At 44.8% G+C, this 16,519-nt stretch overlaps 1 protein-coding gene across 1 annotated transcript in view; it reads left to right on the forward strand.

Moving 5' to 3' along the window:
• Window positions 1-16,174, forward strand: part of armh3 (armadillo like helical domain containing 3) — a 174,433-nt gene extending 158,259 nt beyond the window's left edge. The window contains exons 25-26 of the mRNA XM_038821510.1: window positions 8,407-8,523; window positions 10,127-16,174. Coding sequence (XP_038677438.1) covers window positions 8,407-8,523; window positions 10,127-10,219 — 210 coding nt within the window. The 3' untranslated portion in view covers window positions 10,220-16,174. The remainder of the gene's footprint in view (window positions 1-8,406; window positions 8,524-10,126) is intronic.
• Window positions 16,175-16,519: the final 345 nt, after the last annotated feature.

Below are 16,519 nucleotides of genomic sequence, written 5' to 3' on the forward strand. Positions count from 1 at the left end.
GGAGGGAATGAATGTTTAATAAGGTGGATCGGATGCCAATCAAGCAGGCTGCTTTGTCTTGGATAGTGCCTTGTTTCTTGAGTGTTGTTGGAACTGCACTCATCCAAGCAAGACGCTCCTGACTCGGGTCTTATAAATGGTGGGCAGGCTTAGGGGAGTCAGAATTCTGACCTCTTATAGCCATAGTGTATATATATGGCCGGTCCGGTTAGTTTCTGGTCAATGGTTACTCCCAGGAACATTTGTGCAGTCATCAGAAAACATCCGCGTTTCTGAAGTTATGATGGAAAGAAGGCCATTGATGAAGATGGTTGGGCCAGGACACTACCCTGAGGAACACCTGCAGTGACATTCCGGCACTGAGATGATTGATCTATCATTCCAACCAGTGGAGGGTTTTTATTCATGATTCCCATTGCTTTCCGGGCTCTTTGATGCCATACTTGGTCAAGTGCTTCAGTGATGTCAAGGGCAGTCGCTGTCAGCTCACCTCTGAAATTCAACTCTTTTGTCCATCTTTTTATTCATTCGATGTGGGTGTCACTGGCTGGGTCAGCATTTATTACCAGTCCCTTAATTGCCCTTGAATGGAGTGGTTTGCTCGGCCATTTCAGAGGGGCATTTAAGAGTCAGCCACATTGCTGGGAATCTGAAATCACATATAGGCCAGACCAGGTAAGGATGGCAGATTTCCTTCCCCAAAAGGACATGAGCGAAGTTGTCACGATGATCGTAATGGCCACCTTTGAACTTTTAGTTCCAGATATTTTTCAAATTCAAGTTTCACCATCTGCTGTGGAGGTCCCCAGAGCACTACCCTGGGTCTCTAATTACTAGTCCAGCAACAATGCCACTATGCTGCTGCCTCCCCTCCCATGTTTGGACCAAGGCTGTAATGGGCGGCACAGTAGCTCAGTGGTTAGCACTGTTGCTTAACAGCGCCAGGGTCCCAGGTTCGATTCCCGGTTTGGGTCACTGTCTGTGCGGAGTCTGCACGTTCTCCCCGTGACTGCGTGGGTTTCCTCCGGGTGCTCCGGTTTCCTCCCATAAGTCCCGAAAGATGTGCTGTTAGATAATTTGGACATTCTGAATTCTCCCTCAGTGTACCCAAACAGGCACCGGAGTGTGGCGACGAGGGGATTTTGACAGTAACTTCATTGCAGTGTTAATGTCAGCCTACTTGTGACAATAAAGATTATTATAATGAGATCAGGAGCTGAGTGGCCCTGGCAGAACCCAAACTGAAGGTCAGCGAGTAGGTTATTGCTGAGTAAGTGCCACTAGAGAGCATTGTCGATGATCCCTTCCATCACTTTGCTGCTGATTGAGTGTAGACTGATGAGGCTTTAATTGGCCGGGATGGATTTGTCCTTTTTGTGGATAGGACATACCTGGACAATTCTCCGCATTATCGGGTAGATGTCAGTGTTGTAGCTGTACTTGACCAGCTTGGCTAGGGGCGTGGCAAGTTCTGGATCATGTTTTGAAGACTGTTGTTGGAATAGAATGAGGGCACACAGTGGAAATTCCAGAAAGGGATCTTATTCCCTTTGAGGGAATTAGTGAACCATTATCCAGTACTTTCAGCTCGGGATATTATGGAGTGAATTGAATTGGCTGAAGTCTGGCATTTGTGATGCTGCGAGCCTCAGGAGGAGGCCATGATGGATCATCCACTCGACAATTCTGGCTGAAGGTAGTTGCAAATTCTTCAGCGTGGTGGTGATATTCAGAAGGAGCTTGACTTGACCCTATAGGACTTTATGGGACCGAGAGTCAACATTGAGGATTCCCAAGGCAACTCCCTCCCGACTGTGTATATCCCTGTGTGTCACCTCTGGTGGGTGTTTAATGGGACAGGACACACCCAGGGATCGTGATGGTTGTGTCTGGAAGGTCTGATTCTGGGAATCTGATTATATCCTGCTGCCTTATGAAGAGGAGTCATGCTGGTGCAAAATAACTCTGTTTCTCTCTCCACGTAGCTTGCCGGAGATTTTGCAGCAGGTTCTGGTTTATTGTTTGACTAGTTTGTGGGACAGCTCTCCCAATTTTGGCACAAGCTCCTATACGCTAGTAATGGGCACTTTGCAGGGTCAACAGGGCTAGGGTTTGCTGTTGTAACTTCGGTAACAAAGTCGATGGTGGGGGGTCCATCTGAATTCATTCCTTTTAGACGTGCAGCAGTTTTTGATACAACTGAGTGACTTGCTACAGCTGAGTTGCATTTAAGAGTCAGGACTCGTATGTGAGCCAAACTACGTAAGGATGGCAGATTTCCTTGTGGAAATTCCAGAAAGGGATTTTCTTCCCTTAGAGGGCATTAGTGAACCAGATGGGTTTTTATGTTAATCAACAATGGTTTTATGGTCGCCATTGCTGAGAATAACTTTTATCAGAACAGAAGAACAAGATGTATGTAACTCAGCCCCTCAAGTCTGCCCCACCATTCAATATGATCATGGCTGATTTATTAATTGAATTCAAACTCAACCACTGTAGAATTTGGACCGATCCCTCTGGATTATTAGTGCCGTGACATGGCCATGGCCACTATGCCACTGCATCCCCCCTTGTATCGGATAGGACACACTACAGCCATGGTGCGCTGGTGTTCACAGCCACTGACCTGTCACCCAAGTGCAAGTCACTAGAATTGAAGGGTAAAGAGAAGACGTGCTGGTTTTCCAAAGTTGGGGAATGCCACCCAGGCTGAGAAGGGCTGACTCCTCAGGCCCAGGAACTCCCTGATCTGTGGCCCTTGGTACTTCACCAGCTGATGTAATTACTCATTTTGCGAGGCCAATAGTAAAAGGAACCCATTCTGGCTCAACTTTAAAAGGAGCTAGTTCAGTACATTTGAAGGGAATTGGGTGCCATACAGCCAGCAGTAGATCTATTTGATTCACTGGGGCGGGGAGTTTAGCGGTGATGGTGGCGCAGATGGGAATTTTGTTTTTTTTTAAAAACTTCCCGATCAATATAATGATCTCTGAGGAAAGAATGCCCTCAATGGGCTGGATGGACGTCTGTTTCAAACCTCACTGTGATCTTAACTGCTGCAGATTCTGTCCCCACTGGGAGGGGCAGTATTGGAAAATTTTGTTTTTATAAACCAAACACGTTGTCCAGATCTTGTGTAACAGGATGTGACAAGGTCATTGTCATTAAACTGTTCTGGCAACTCTTACAGATTGATACACGGGGGCTGTTATACTGCGCATTATTCTATTTCGGTTCAGTATTGCTAATAATGTGATATTGTCACTGTGTAGGAGCCATCCATTAGAATACATTACAGCTTTTTAGCCATGGTTATTGCTCTGACAGCTTAAAAGAATGACAGTACTGCCATGAATATTCACATCATTGCTTCTTTGAGCATTCCTCCTCAACTTCTAATTGGATTTCCTTCCTCCCTGCAGCCCCACTATGTTACAATGAAGCATCTGTACAAGCCTATCGCATTCAAGTAGTTGTTTGGCAGCATGGAACTTGAGTATTACTGAAAATAGAGACATCTCTTTTTTTTCAGCGATACTCTTATCTCATTTCATATATAGAATACGTAGGAAAAGAGACCATTCAGCCTAACCAGTCCCTGCTGGTGTATATGATCCACTCGAGTCTCCTCCAACCAACCATCGTAACCCCCTATTCCCTTAACTGAATCTATAGCACTTGCTTCAACCACTCCCTCCTGCAGTGAGTTCCACATTCTCACCACTCTCTTGGCAAAGAAGTTTAGACCACTGGCGTAGTGGAGATGCAATTGCACTGGAGAGGGTACAGAAGAGATGTTGACGATGTTGCCTTGACTGGAGAACCTGTGTTATGAGAAACTATTGGTTAGGCTACGGTTGTTTTCTTTGAAGTAGAGGAGGCTGAGGATCTAATTGAAGTGTATAAAATTATGAAGGGTCGAGATAAAGCGGATGGGAAAGCTATATTTCCCTTGCTGGAGGGATCCATAATTGCGGGCATAGGCTTAGAGTAAGAGGTTGGAGGTTTAGAGAAATTTGATGGGGAAACTTTAATCCAAAGGGCAGTGGGAGTTTGGAATTCACTACCTGAAAGGATGCAACCCTCTCAACATTTGAAAAATGCTTGGATATGAAGTGCCATAGCCTACAAGGCTACAGATCAGAGCCGGACAATGTGATTAGACTGGGTGGTACATTTCTGATACAGCATTGACACGATGGCCTCCTTCCCATGGATCTCTGTAGATCTGTATGAGCCTTTGTCTCTGATGGGTGCACTCTTGCCTCTTTGGGAGTAGATTGTAGATGTGAACACATAGGGGTTTATTTATTTAGTGATCTTTAGGGTGAGCCTTGTACAGTGGAAGTGCAAGTTTCAGAATTGACGGTTCCACCTATTTGGTACTAGTCTGCTGGCAAAACAATTAGGTTGACATCCTGTAAAGTCACTTATCGCATGGCCAGTCAATGCTGCTGTGACATAGCTATAAGATTCAAATTAATCTCCAATGGTGAGGCATTCCAACATTCTGGAACTTGACTCGCAATTACTTTGGGTGGGATTTTCCAGCTCTTCCAGCTGATGGAATCTCCTGGTCCAGCCGAAAATGACCCCCCCCCCCCCCTCCCAGCGGCGGGTTCCTTGGTGGGAGGACACGTGAACCACGCCAAAACACCTTAGACATCGGTCAGCCCGGAAGATCCCACTGGTAGCCACCTCTGCTACCGGGGGGGGAGGAAAATCTCGCCCGTTGTCTCTGACCAAAATGGGATCATTCAGTGTTGAATTTGATACCGATTTAAAAACTATGCTCCTTAAAACCGACCTGATCTGTCCTAATATCTCTTTACATGGTTTGTTGCCGAACTTTGTTTGATAATCCTCTTGTGATGTGCCTTAGAGCGATTTACTACATTAATGCTCCTGTAATACAGCAACATGTTCATGTTATTCAAAATAATTAGAATTATTTTATGTATTCATGCATTTCAACCGACATTTTTGTTATTTATTATTTGCCAGTTTTCTAATGGCCTGACATTATTTCCAAATATGTCAGACAATTCAATACTTCGGGGAATTTGAGGCTTTTCTAATTACCGTATATTTTCCTGTTCCCCAGGCAGCACCATGTGCATTATGGGACCGTTCTGTCCTATTAGCAGCTCAGTGTCTTTAGGAATCAGAGTGTGAGGACAGGCTGATGGGAGCTAGGTTTTATTTTTGACCAACCCAGATCACAAACATCCTGGCATAAATCAAGGAACGGTATAAATCAGTGCTGTGGAGAGAATATTCATATCGGGGACAGATGGCCTTCTCAAGCAGTTGTTCCAACAGTTGTGTTCGGTTTGGTTTGGAGGCAGCTGATGGGATATTGCCCTGGATCATGAGGAACACCAGCTACCCTGTCCTTCTCTCAAAGCAGCCCCACATCACCCCACCCCTCAAAGTCTTATTCCAGCAACCCGGTTAATACTCTGACATAGCTATTTATTTTAAGTTTAAGGTGTTCTAAGTTTAAAAAGTTCTGTTTAACAATTTATTTCAAAATTTATGCCCCAGATTGCTGGTGTTCAATTTTTCTCTCCTTTTTAATGTTAAAACTCCCACTTATAAAAGATCAATATTCCTAAAAAAGAGAGGCAGATTACAGAAGCTTTTTGTCTTCTGTTCATCAGGACAGAAGAGAGCAAGAGTACAAAATTTCAGGGCTGCGATGCCACTGGCAGAGGATTGTGATGTCACAATGGGGTAGTGATGTCACTGACAGAGGACTATGATCCCACATGGGGCAGTGATGCCATTAACAGATGGTTATGATGTAACATGGGACAATGATGTCACCAGCAGAGGGTGGTGATGTCACTTGGGGTGATGTCACATGGGGGGGTGATGTCGCTGGTGGAGGGCTATGATGCCACATGGGGCTGTGATGTCACTGGCAGAGTGTTATGATGTCACATGAGACATGATGCCCCTGCCAGAGGGTTATAATGTCATATGGGGCCGCGATGTCACTGACAGAGGGCAATGATGTGATATGGGCCGTGATGTCACTGGCAGAGGGTTATGATGTCACACGGGAACAATAATATAATGGCGGCGAGGCCTCGCAAACTGATCTGTTCCCACACTCCTATTGTTAGTCTTAAAGCATAAAACCTGCTTGCAATGGAAATTGAAATTGCTACTTGTAGGGCAGTAGTTTGTGGAAATATTAGGAATGATGTGATTCTGAATTATTCAAATTCTTTCAAATATAAAGTTTAAACACACAACAGTGTAAGAATGATATACTATGAACTGATTGGAAATCAGTTTGATGGCAGCTTTTATTTTATGGAAACTTACTCTCAATCCATACTCTTCTGAACCTCTAATGTTTCTCCCAAACTCCAAACTGACCCTCCTCACAGCCACTGCGTTCAAATCGAAAGACAGCGTGTGCTTGTTCTTTTTAACTCATTCCTTCGCAGGAGATAGGGGAAGCGTTAAATGGTTTTCGTCAGTGTTTACACTGGAGAAAGACAATGTTGTCGAGGAGAATACTCAGGTTCAGTCGACCAGGCTAGATGGAATTGGGGTTCAAAAGGAGGAGGTGTTAGCAATTTTGGAAAATGTCAAAATAGATAAGTCCCCTGGGCCAGATGGGATTTATCCTAGGATTCTCTGGGAAGCCAGGGAGGAGATTGCAGAGCCTTTGTCCTTGATCTTTATGTCGTCTTTGTCGACAGGAGTAGTGCCGGAAGACTGGAGGATAGCAAATGTTGTCCCCTTGTTCAAGAAGGGGAGTAGAGACAACCCTGGTAATTATAGACCTGTGAGCCTTACTTCGGTTGTGGGTAAAATGTTGGAAAAGGTTATAAGAGATAGGGTTTATAATCATCTTGAAAAGAACAAGTTGATTAGTGATAGTCAACACGGTTTTGTGAAGGGTAGGTCATGCCTCACAAACCTTATTGAGTTTTTTGAGAAGGTGACCAAACAGGTGGATGAGGGTAAAGCGGTTGATGTGGTGTACATGGATTTCAGTAAGGCGTTTGATAAGGTTCCCCACGGTAGGCTATTGCAGAAAATAAGGAAGTATGGGATTGAAGGTGATTTAGTGGTTTGGATCAGTAATTGGCTAGCTGAAAGAAGACAGAGGGTGGTGGTTGATGGCAAATGTTCATCCTGGAGTTCAGTTACTAGTGGTGTACTGCAAGGATCTGTTTTGGGGCCACTGCTGTTTGTCATTTTTATAAATGACCTGGAAGAGGGTGTAGAAGGATGGGTTAGTAAATTTGCAGATGACACGAAGGTCAGTGGAGTTGTGGATAGTGCTGAAGGATGTTATAGGATACAGAGGGACATAGATAAGCTGCAGAGCAGGGCTGAGAGGTGGCAGATGGAGTTTAATGCGGAAAAGTGTGAGGTGGTTCACTTTGGAAGGAGTAACAGGAATGCAGAGTACTGGGCTAATGGCAAGATTCTTGGTAGTGTAGATGAACAGAGAGATCTCGGCATCCAGGTACATAAATCCCTGAAAGTTGCCACCCAGGTTAATAGGGCTGTTAAGAAGGCATATGGTGTGCTAGCCTTTATCAGCAGGGGGATTGAGTTTCTGAGCCACAAGGTCATGCTGCAGCTGTATATAACTCTGGTGCGGCCGCTCATGGAGTACTGCATGCAGTTCTGGTCACCACATTATAGGAAGGATGTGGAAGCTTTGAAAAAGGTTCAGAGGAGATTTACTAGGATGTTGCCTGGTATGGAGGGAAGGTCTTACGAGGAAAGCCTCAGGGACTTGAAGTTGTTTTCGTTAGAGAGGAGAAGGCTGAGAGGTGACTTGATAGAGACATATAAGATAGTCAGAGGGTTAGATAGGGTGGACAGTGAGAGTCTTTTTCCTCGGATGGTGATGTCTAGCACGAGGGGACATAGCTTTAAATTGAGGGGTGGTAGATATAGGACAGATGTCAGAGGCAGTTTCTTTACTCAGAGAGTAGTAGGGGTGTGGAACGTCCTGCCTGCAATAGTAGTAGACTCGCCAACTTTAAGGGCATTTAAGTGGTCACTGGATAGACATATGGATGAAAATGGAATAGTGTAGGTCAGATAGGCTTCAGATGGTTTCACAGGTCGGCGCAACATCGAGGTCCAAAGGGCCCGTACTGCGCTGTAATGTTCTATGTTCTATGTTCACCTCGAGGCTCCCTCAGTTACCCCCACATTCACCAGGATTTGAAGGTCCCCGGATCATTGAATCAGTTTTACTTCATTGGTCCTGATGGTCCTACTATCTTTGTCCTGAATGGTGCCCAGGTTAATGCCTCCATATCTCAGTAACTAATGCCTCCATATCTCAGTAACTAATGCCTCCATATCTCAGTAACTAATGCCTCCATATCTCAGTAACGAGTGTGCCTGTCTCCTCAGGTGTTGGAGGTGGTCCGCTCCAACTATGACACATTGACGCTGAAACTCCAAGATGGGCTGGACCAGTACGAACGTTACTCAGAACAGCCCAAAGAGGCCGCCTTCTTCAAAGAGCTGGTAAGAAGGCAACTTTCAGCCGTTCAACCACGAACCATGCAATTAAAGAACAGAAAGAAAGATTGTGTGTTTCGAAACCTTTTTTGTTGGTCTCTTTACAGCAATAAATTGCTTCTTGAAATGTAGTCATTGTTTGAGTATAGGACATGCAGTAGCCAATATGTGCACCACACATATTGTGCATATCCCACAAACAGGAGTGCAATTATGATCAAATATTTTGTTGTTTTTAGAATACCCAATTCATTTTTTCAAATTAAAAGGCACTTTAGCATGTTATATCCACCTATCTTGCACATCTTTGTGTTGTGGGAACGAAACCCACGCAAACACTGGGAGAATGTGTAAACTCCACACGGACAGTGACCCAGGGCCAGGATTGAACCTGGGACCACAGTGGCGTGAGACTGCAATGCTAATGCACTGCGCCACCGTGCTGCCCCTATTAAATATTGTGTTAGTAATGTTGATTGGGGGTTAAATATTGGCTATACAACACAGGAGAATTCCCTTACTGTATTTTGAACAGTTGCCATCTTGTACATCTAGTACAATCTTGCACATTGGGCGGTATGGTGGCACAGTGGTTGGCACTGCTGCCTCACAACGTCAGAGATCCGGGTTCGATTCCAACCTAGGGTGACTGTGTGGAGTTTGCACGTTCTCCCTGTGTCTGCGTGGTTTTCCTCCGGGTGCTCCGGTTTCTTCCCACAGTCCAAAGATATGCAGGTCAGGTGGATTGGCCATGATCAATTGCCCCTCGGTGGGACTACAGGGATAAGGTTGGGGATTGGGCTTAGGTAGGATGTTCTTTCAGAGGGTCAGTGCAGGCTCGATGGGCCAACTTGCCTCCTCCTGCCCTGTAGAGATTCTATAACCTACCTGGGATGGCAGCACTCCCTTAGTATTGCACTGGGAAGGTTTGCTCTGGATTTCATGCTCAGGTCTCCGGATCCCAAAAATTCTTCGTCTCTGAAGTCAGAGTGTCACTCACGGAGTCATGGCTGCCACAAGGCGAGAAGTCTCTGGTAAAACAAAGGGAGATTCTGCAAAATCAATAATAATAATAATCTTTATTATTGTCACAAGTGGGCTTAAATATCGCAGATGCTGAAGATCTGCAATACAAACAGAGAATGCTGGAAGAACACAGCAGGTCCAGGGGTATGTGGAGAGAGACGCGGAGGGAATGTTTCAGATCTGTGAGTTGAGGAAAGGTCACAAATCTGAATTTTTAAAAATTATTTTACAGCTTGTGGGCATCGCTGGTTAGGTGAGCATTTATTGCCCGTCCCTAATCACCCGTGATCAGGTGATGGTGAGCCGCCATCTCGAGCCGCTGAAGCCCGTGTGTGTAGGTACACCCACAGTGCTGTTCGAGAGGCAGTCCCAGGATTTTGACCCAGGGATAGTGAAGGGACGGCCGATACATTTCCAAGTCAGGGTGGTGTGTGGCCAGGAGGGGGGAAGTTATATGTGGTGTTGTTAGTTCTTCTTACCTCTGTACAGAGATGCAGCCTGACCTGCTGAGTATTTTCTGAGCCTCTCTCTATCAGCATTGCAGGATAAACCATCACTGAGTTGTTTATTTCTCGTCCCACAGGTCCGCTCCATCAGCCTTAATGTGAGGAAGAATCTTGCTGTGAATACATTGAGCCAGGAGATATTGCTCAAAGAATTCTCCACCATCTCCTGAAAGTGATCTCTGCCTGTCAGCCTCGTATTCTACCTTTGGTTTATCTAGCACACCAATGTTCTGATTCTTTTTCCAGTGGATTATTGTGTAATGATTTATTTTTTAAAAAATACAGTTGGATTCTGCGATTGACTTCCTACGGTGCATGTTGTGTGTGGCATTCTGAATTCCATCATACCTAGCCTGCCTTGGCAGCGGCAGAGGGGGACCTGAGCTGTGCTCTCTCGCACTGCGGTACGTGGGATCGGACACTCGGTACTGGCTTACGTTCAACTCATTGAATTGCTCGCTGCTGATTTTTGTAGAGCTGAAAGCCTGGGACTGGCAGCACAGCGAGATGACGCAAATGTGCGATGCAGGCTTGCTGTCACCTGAGTATTATTTTTCTTCTCTTCTCTTGCCTCGGGGCTGTGTGACTAGATTCTGCAGTTACATTGTGTGTGAGAGGCTTGGTGTGTTTCAGAGTTATCAGTCCCACCCTGTCAGGCTGACGACCAGCTCCCAGGGTAACCCACAGCACACGTTGACAGAGAGGTGACTTCCTGCCGGGACCGGGATCCCTGTGGACAATCTGAACTTGGTGTTAGGAGTTGAACCGGGCCGCGCCAGTGTGTGACAGTTCGTTGTGCGTTGGCTCAAACTTTTCACACTGATCCCAATCTGTTGTGTTTACTGGAAGTTCCAGCTTCCATATTTTAGTGTGGAACATGCTTTGGAGAATAGAGAGCATATCATGTTTTTTAGGCATCCATCTTTCTTCCAGCTCCGGTTAGGGGTGTCATTCAGTTAAAATTCAGAAATCTCTGTTCGAGTCTAGAGAAGGCCATCAGAATCCAAAAGAGAACGGACAGGTTTGCTCATATTTAATAGAGCTGCAGTGTAGGTTCTCACTTTGGTTTTACTCTGTATAGAGGCAGCTGATCACAGCTGGGCAATGGGAAGGGAATAGGCTGTCGACTTCAGCATCTCTGGGTCAAAGAAGCAATATTTGACACGGATGTGCTGGGTGAGGGGTAGTGGGGGCTGCGAGTGGATGATGAGAGGATGGTCTCAGCCTCTAACACGCAGCCCACGACTGGACCTGCCACCCTGCACGATTGGGCGCCCTGCCAATTCCCTCCGGCTACACTCAAACCCATATAGGATGTCGGAGGGTAGCCCACTGCCCATGAAGCCTTGCCCCACAGTGAGTCCATGGCTACTGGGGAAGAGAGACGTGTGGGTGGGAGAGCTGCATTAAAGGAAAAAGTGCTTTTTTTGTCTAATTGGGCGGATATGACTCTGCGTTAGAGGCTGCTCCAGTGACAGGTCTCAGTTGGGAATGCAGGCTTTTGCTTGCTGATAAAATTCAAGGGAAGGGAAAAGCTTGTTATAATTCAGTCCTCAGCTTCATGCGAGTGAACTCTATTAGATTACTATATATCATGGTCTACAGTGCTGCATTATAATGCATCACTAGAGCTTTATGCTGATAGCATTGTAATACAGTGACAGTAGCATTGTACGCTGCCAGTGTCATTCGTATTGAAGTTCAGGTATTCCTCTTTAGTCTGTCTCAGTACCACAAGAAGTGGTACATTTAACAGCTGAACCGTCAGACATGGAGCACACAGCTTGGGTTAAAAAATATCACCACCCACAAGCAAGGGAGAAAGAAAGAACTTACTTTCCTATGACACCTTTCACAAAGTCAGGGAACCTCGAAGGGCTAGACAATTATTTTTTTTTTTTTAAATGTGATCATTGTAATGTAGGAAACGCATCAGCCATTTCCACACAGCAAGATCCCACTATTAAAATGTTGTAATGCTGAAACCATGTTTTGTTAGTGCTCGCCTGCTCTTCGATATAGTGGGATCTTTTAGTCAACGCGGCAGACATGTTTGAAAGACGAAACCTCAGACAGTGCTGCACTCCACTGCACTGGAGTGTCAAGCTGGATTTTGTCCTCGGGTCTGTGGAGTGTCACTTAAACACATGACCTTCTAATTCACAGAATAGCTACAGAACAGGAGGCCATTTGGCCTGTCATATGTGTTGATCTCTGAAGGAGCAATTCATCTAGTGTCAGTTCCCCGCCTTCTCCGCATAACCCTGCACAGTTTTCCTTTTCAGGTAATCTAATCTGTCTTGAATGTTGTTTTCTGGTTCGCAATCTGTCCAGCAGCGGGGACAGTTTCTCACTCTGTCCGAACCCCTCATGATTTTGAAAACCTCTATCAAATCTCTCTCAACTTCTCTTCAAGGAAAACATTCCCACCTTCTCCAATCTACCTATGTCGCTGAAGTTCCTCGTCCCATGGACCATTCTTGTGACTCTTTCCTGCGCCCTCTTCAATGACTTTGCACCCTTCCTAAAGTGTGGTGCACGGAATTGGACGCAATACTCCAGCCCAGGCCAAATCAGTGTTTTATACAAGTCTAACGCAGCTTTGTTGCTCTTTTACTCAATACCCCTGTTACTAAAGCCTGGGATAATGTCTGCTTTATTAGCTATTTTCTCAACCTGCTCCGCCACCTTCAATGATTTATTGGGCACCCAGGTCCCTCTACTCCACACACCATTTAGAATTGGACCCTTTATTTTATATTCTCTCTCCATGTTCTTTTCATCAAAGTGAATCACTTCATGCTTCTCTGCGTTAAACTTTATCTGCCGCCTGTCTGCCCATTCCACCAACTTGTCTGGGTCCTTTTAAAGTTCTAAACTATCCTCCTCGCAGTTTACAATGCTTCAGGGTGGCATCCTCTGAAATATTTGACATTGTGCCCTATACACCAAGGTCATTCATACAGATCAGGAAAAGCAAAAAGTCCCAACACTGACCCCTGAGGAACTCCACTGCATACCTTCGTCCAGTCCGAAAAACATCTCTTATCCGCCACGCTCTGTTTCCTGTCACTCAGTCAGCTTTGTATCCATGTTGCTACTGTCCTTTTTATTCCATGAACTCTAACTTTGGTCACAAGCCTGTTGTGCATAACTGTTTCAAATGTCTTTTGGAAGTCCATGTACACAACATCAACAGCATTAACCAGGGGCTGGTTTAGCTCACTCGGCTAAATCGCTGGCTTTTAAAGCAGGCCAGCAGCACGGTTCGATTCCCGTACCAGCCTCCCCGGACAGGCGCCGGAATGTGGCGACTAGGGGCTTTTCACAGTAACTTCAATGAAGCCTACTCGTGACAATAAGCGATTTTCATTTCATTTCATTTCAATTCTGTCTCTTAACCTCATTTAAAAACTCAAGCAAGTTATTTGAACACTATTTTCCTTTAACAAATTGTTAGAATCTTAAATTGCCGCAAAGAGAAAAGGTTGGGAGGAGCCACAAGCTTGGATTTCATCAAAACGCAATGCGAGGTTTATTGAGGTGATGTTGCTCTCACACGTCGGAGAGGATAACTAAAACCCGCACACAAACTCTGCTGCCGTCACTACCAATCATTCCACCAGCATGGGTGTATTACATAAATACATACCACTCCTCCCCCTTTATTACTTTATGACAAATGACAACTTTTCTAAATATTTAAACAACAGACCAATTAAACATTAGATACTGTGAACCATTATTTTTTTTGTAAATTTATACGATTTAATAAGGTGGACGTTTTTCCTTTTGGGATGCACTCGACGTTCTGAAACCTGGCTACTCGAGACCTTTGAAGCCTTCAAGACCTCTTTCTTCAGTGGCTTGTAACTGTGAAGTTACTTCTGTGTCCGTCTCCATTGGTGTTGACGATTCCTCAGAAACGGAATCTGAGTTTGTCTTTGCCATTAGAGTCGGTTCAGAAGTGTCACTGCCTAGATTTTCCAATGGAAATACTTCCCCGGGAGGTTACAGTGATTTCACTTTGTGAAGCTAGTACTTGGTTGGTCTGACTTCGCCAAACTCTCACCATCTGTCCGTACGCTGTACGATATCAGAGCTGTTTTATCTTGGATAACTGCAGGTACCCATATCTCATTTGTAGTGTAGCTTCTTGCTGGCACTCCCTCTCCTTGAGTAAATACTCTTTTTGGAGTATTGTTCTGTGCATTCTCTGAAGTATCAGGAGGTATCAAAAAGTCAAACTTTGTCCTTGGCTTTCTTTTGAAAAGCAGCATTGCTGGTGAACTCTGTCGTTGCGTGTGCGGTGTTTCAGTTTGATATCAAGAAGTGATTCACTCGTCTTGGCAATGTAACTTGATTCTTTGTCTTGATTGAGTGTTTAAGTGACTATGAATCGCTCGGCCTATTCATTTGTTGAGGGATGGTGCAGAGCTGACTTGATATGCTGTGTACCATTTCCTTTTAACAAGTATTCAGACTCCTTGGAAGTGAACTGAGTTCCTTTGCCATTACAACCTTCTCCAATCTCGTAAATATTTCATCCACCTTTTCAATAGTTTGTTCTGTCATCGTGGATTTTATAATCACCACTTCTGCCCATTTACAATGGGCATCTACAACTAGACCAGTGTAGTCTCTGTGTATTCTCTGACATGGCTGCACGCCCATTCCCACAGATGTAAGGTTTGCAGTGACGGAGCGTTTCTTAGTTTTACACAGGACTGATATTTTCTCTTCGATTTGAGCATCCAATCCTGGCCACGAAAAATAACAGCGTGCCAGTTTCTTCATCACCACCTCATGTAGTTGACCAAGGATTTTGTTCCACAAGCACAGATGAATAATCACTCAGCTTTCCTACAATAAAACTCCATTCTGGACTGGCAGCTCCAGTCTTCTTCTGATGCAGGGCTTGAGATCTGGATTTTCATGATGTGTGTCTGTCATTGTTTCTTTTAGGACTACATCCTTCCCCATCACTGGATTGGTTCTTGTGTATCTCTGTACTTGAGATTAATTCACGTGTGAGAAATACAGGGTGTCAACGAAATTTCCTTCAGTGCCTTGCTTGATTTGCAACGGCAACCTTGACGAAGAATCCACATTCACTTGTTGCTCCGATTTACGATTGTGAATGTCATTAGTGTGTGCCAATAATGTCAGTGGCCATGTCTGTTTAGCACAGGGCTAAATCGCTGGCTTTGAAAGCAGACCAAGGCAGGCCAGCAGCACGGTTCAATTCCCGTACCAGCCTCCCCGAACAGGCGCCGGAATGTGGCGACTAGGGGCTTTTCACAGTAACTTCATTTGAAGCCTACTTGTGACAATAAGCAATTTTTCATTTCATTACTAGCTGTGACCTAAAGAAGGAACACTTTAAATGGCCCGAATATTGTTGTCAAGGGTCGGTGATCTATCAAGAGAATAAAATAATGTCCACAAAGGTAGTGGTGAAACCATACTCTTGTAAGGACCCTTCCTCTTCACTCCCTTCTTTGGCATTTCTTTATTTTTGCTGTTATCATTTTGATCCATGGATGCTTGATGGACATAAATCTTTAAGTGGTGCAGGGGAAGAAAGGAACACAAAAGTTACAAAAGAGAACACCAGAACTCTGACTTTTCGGCACCCGAGAGGTTGGTGGGACTCGAGTCGATCAGTTGGCTGCTGCCAATGAATTGGTCAAAAGGCCGCATTTTGCCCAGTGACAGGTGGTGATTGGATCCTGCCTTAGTGGCATGATTTTCAGAGAGCCTGCGGAAGAGCAGTTACAGTCCTGGATGCTCAGAGGACGGAACCTGCTTTACTCTCTCTTTCGTGTTTTCTCCAGAAGAGCTGCATAACTGAACACAATCTACATGAATCTACAGTGAAAACCTTGAACTGAAAGCCCACATTGACGGAACGCGTGCTATAATGCAACCATCTGAAACAAATATTTGTATCCCTTTTACTTATTATTTTTCCCTTTCTTCTCCCCTCTGTGTTTGTCTGTCTTGTATGTGTGTGTGTGTGTGTGTATAGAGGGTGGGACAAGCTTAAGTAGGGGGGTTAGGAATTGGATAAAAGTTAACCTGTTGTATTTGCTGCATATTTAATAAAAGTTATTGTTAATAAACTTAATTTTGTTTAAATTTGCAAACCTGGTGGCTAGTTATTGGGCAGTTAAGGTGGTTTCCAGGTCAGTTCGGACTGGAATTGACCGCGCCCTAGCCCAGGGGGTCATAACATAATTTAGGGACTCTGCTTCGGGATAATTGGAACGGTAGATGGCGACATTTGGGTTTCAGTATAAATTAAATAGAGACACCAGGTTTGTAGTAATATAACAGAATGACTGCAAGCTTCAGGTGGGCAACTTGACTTTGATTTATTTAACAGGACTTCAAAAAGACAAACTAATTGAATTGGCAGGTGAATTAAAAATAGAGGTGCCAGCTATATAATAATCTTTATTGTCACA

The sequence above is a fragment of the Scyliorhinus canicula genome, chromosome 16 (genome assembly GCF_902713615.1).
Source record: "Scyliorhinus canicula chromosome 16, sScyCan1.1, whole genome shotgun sequence".
NCBI lineage: Eukaryota > Metazoa > Chordata > Chondrichthyes > Carcharhiniformes > Scyliorhinidae > Scyliorhinus > Scyliorhinus canicula.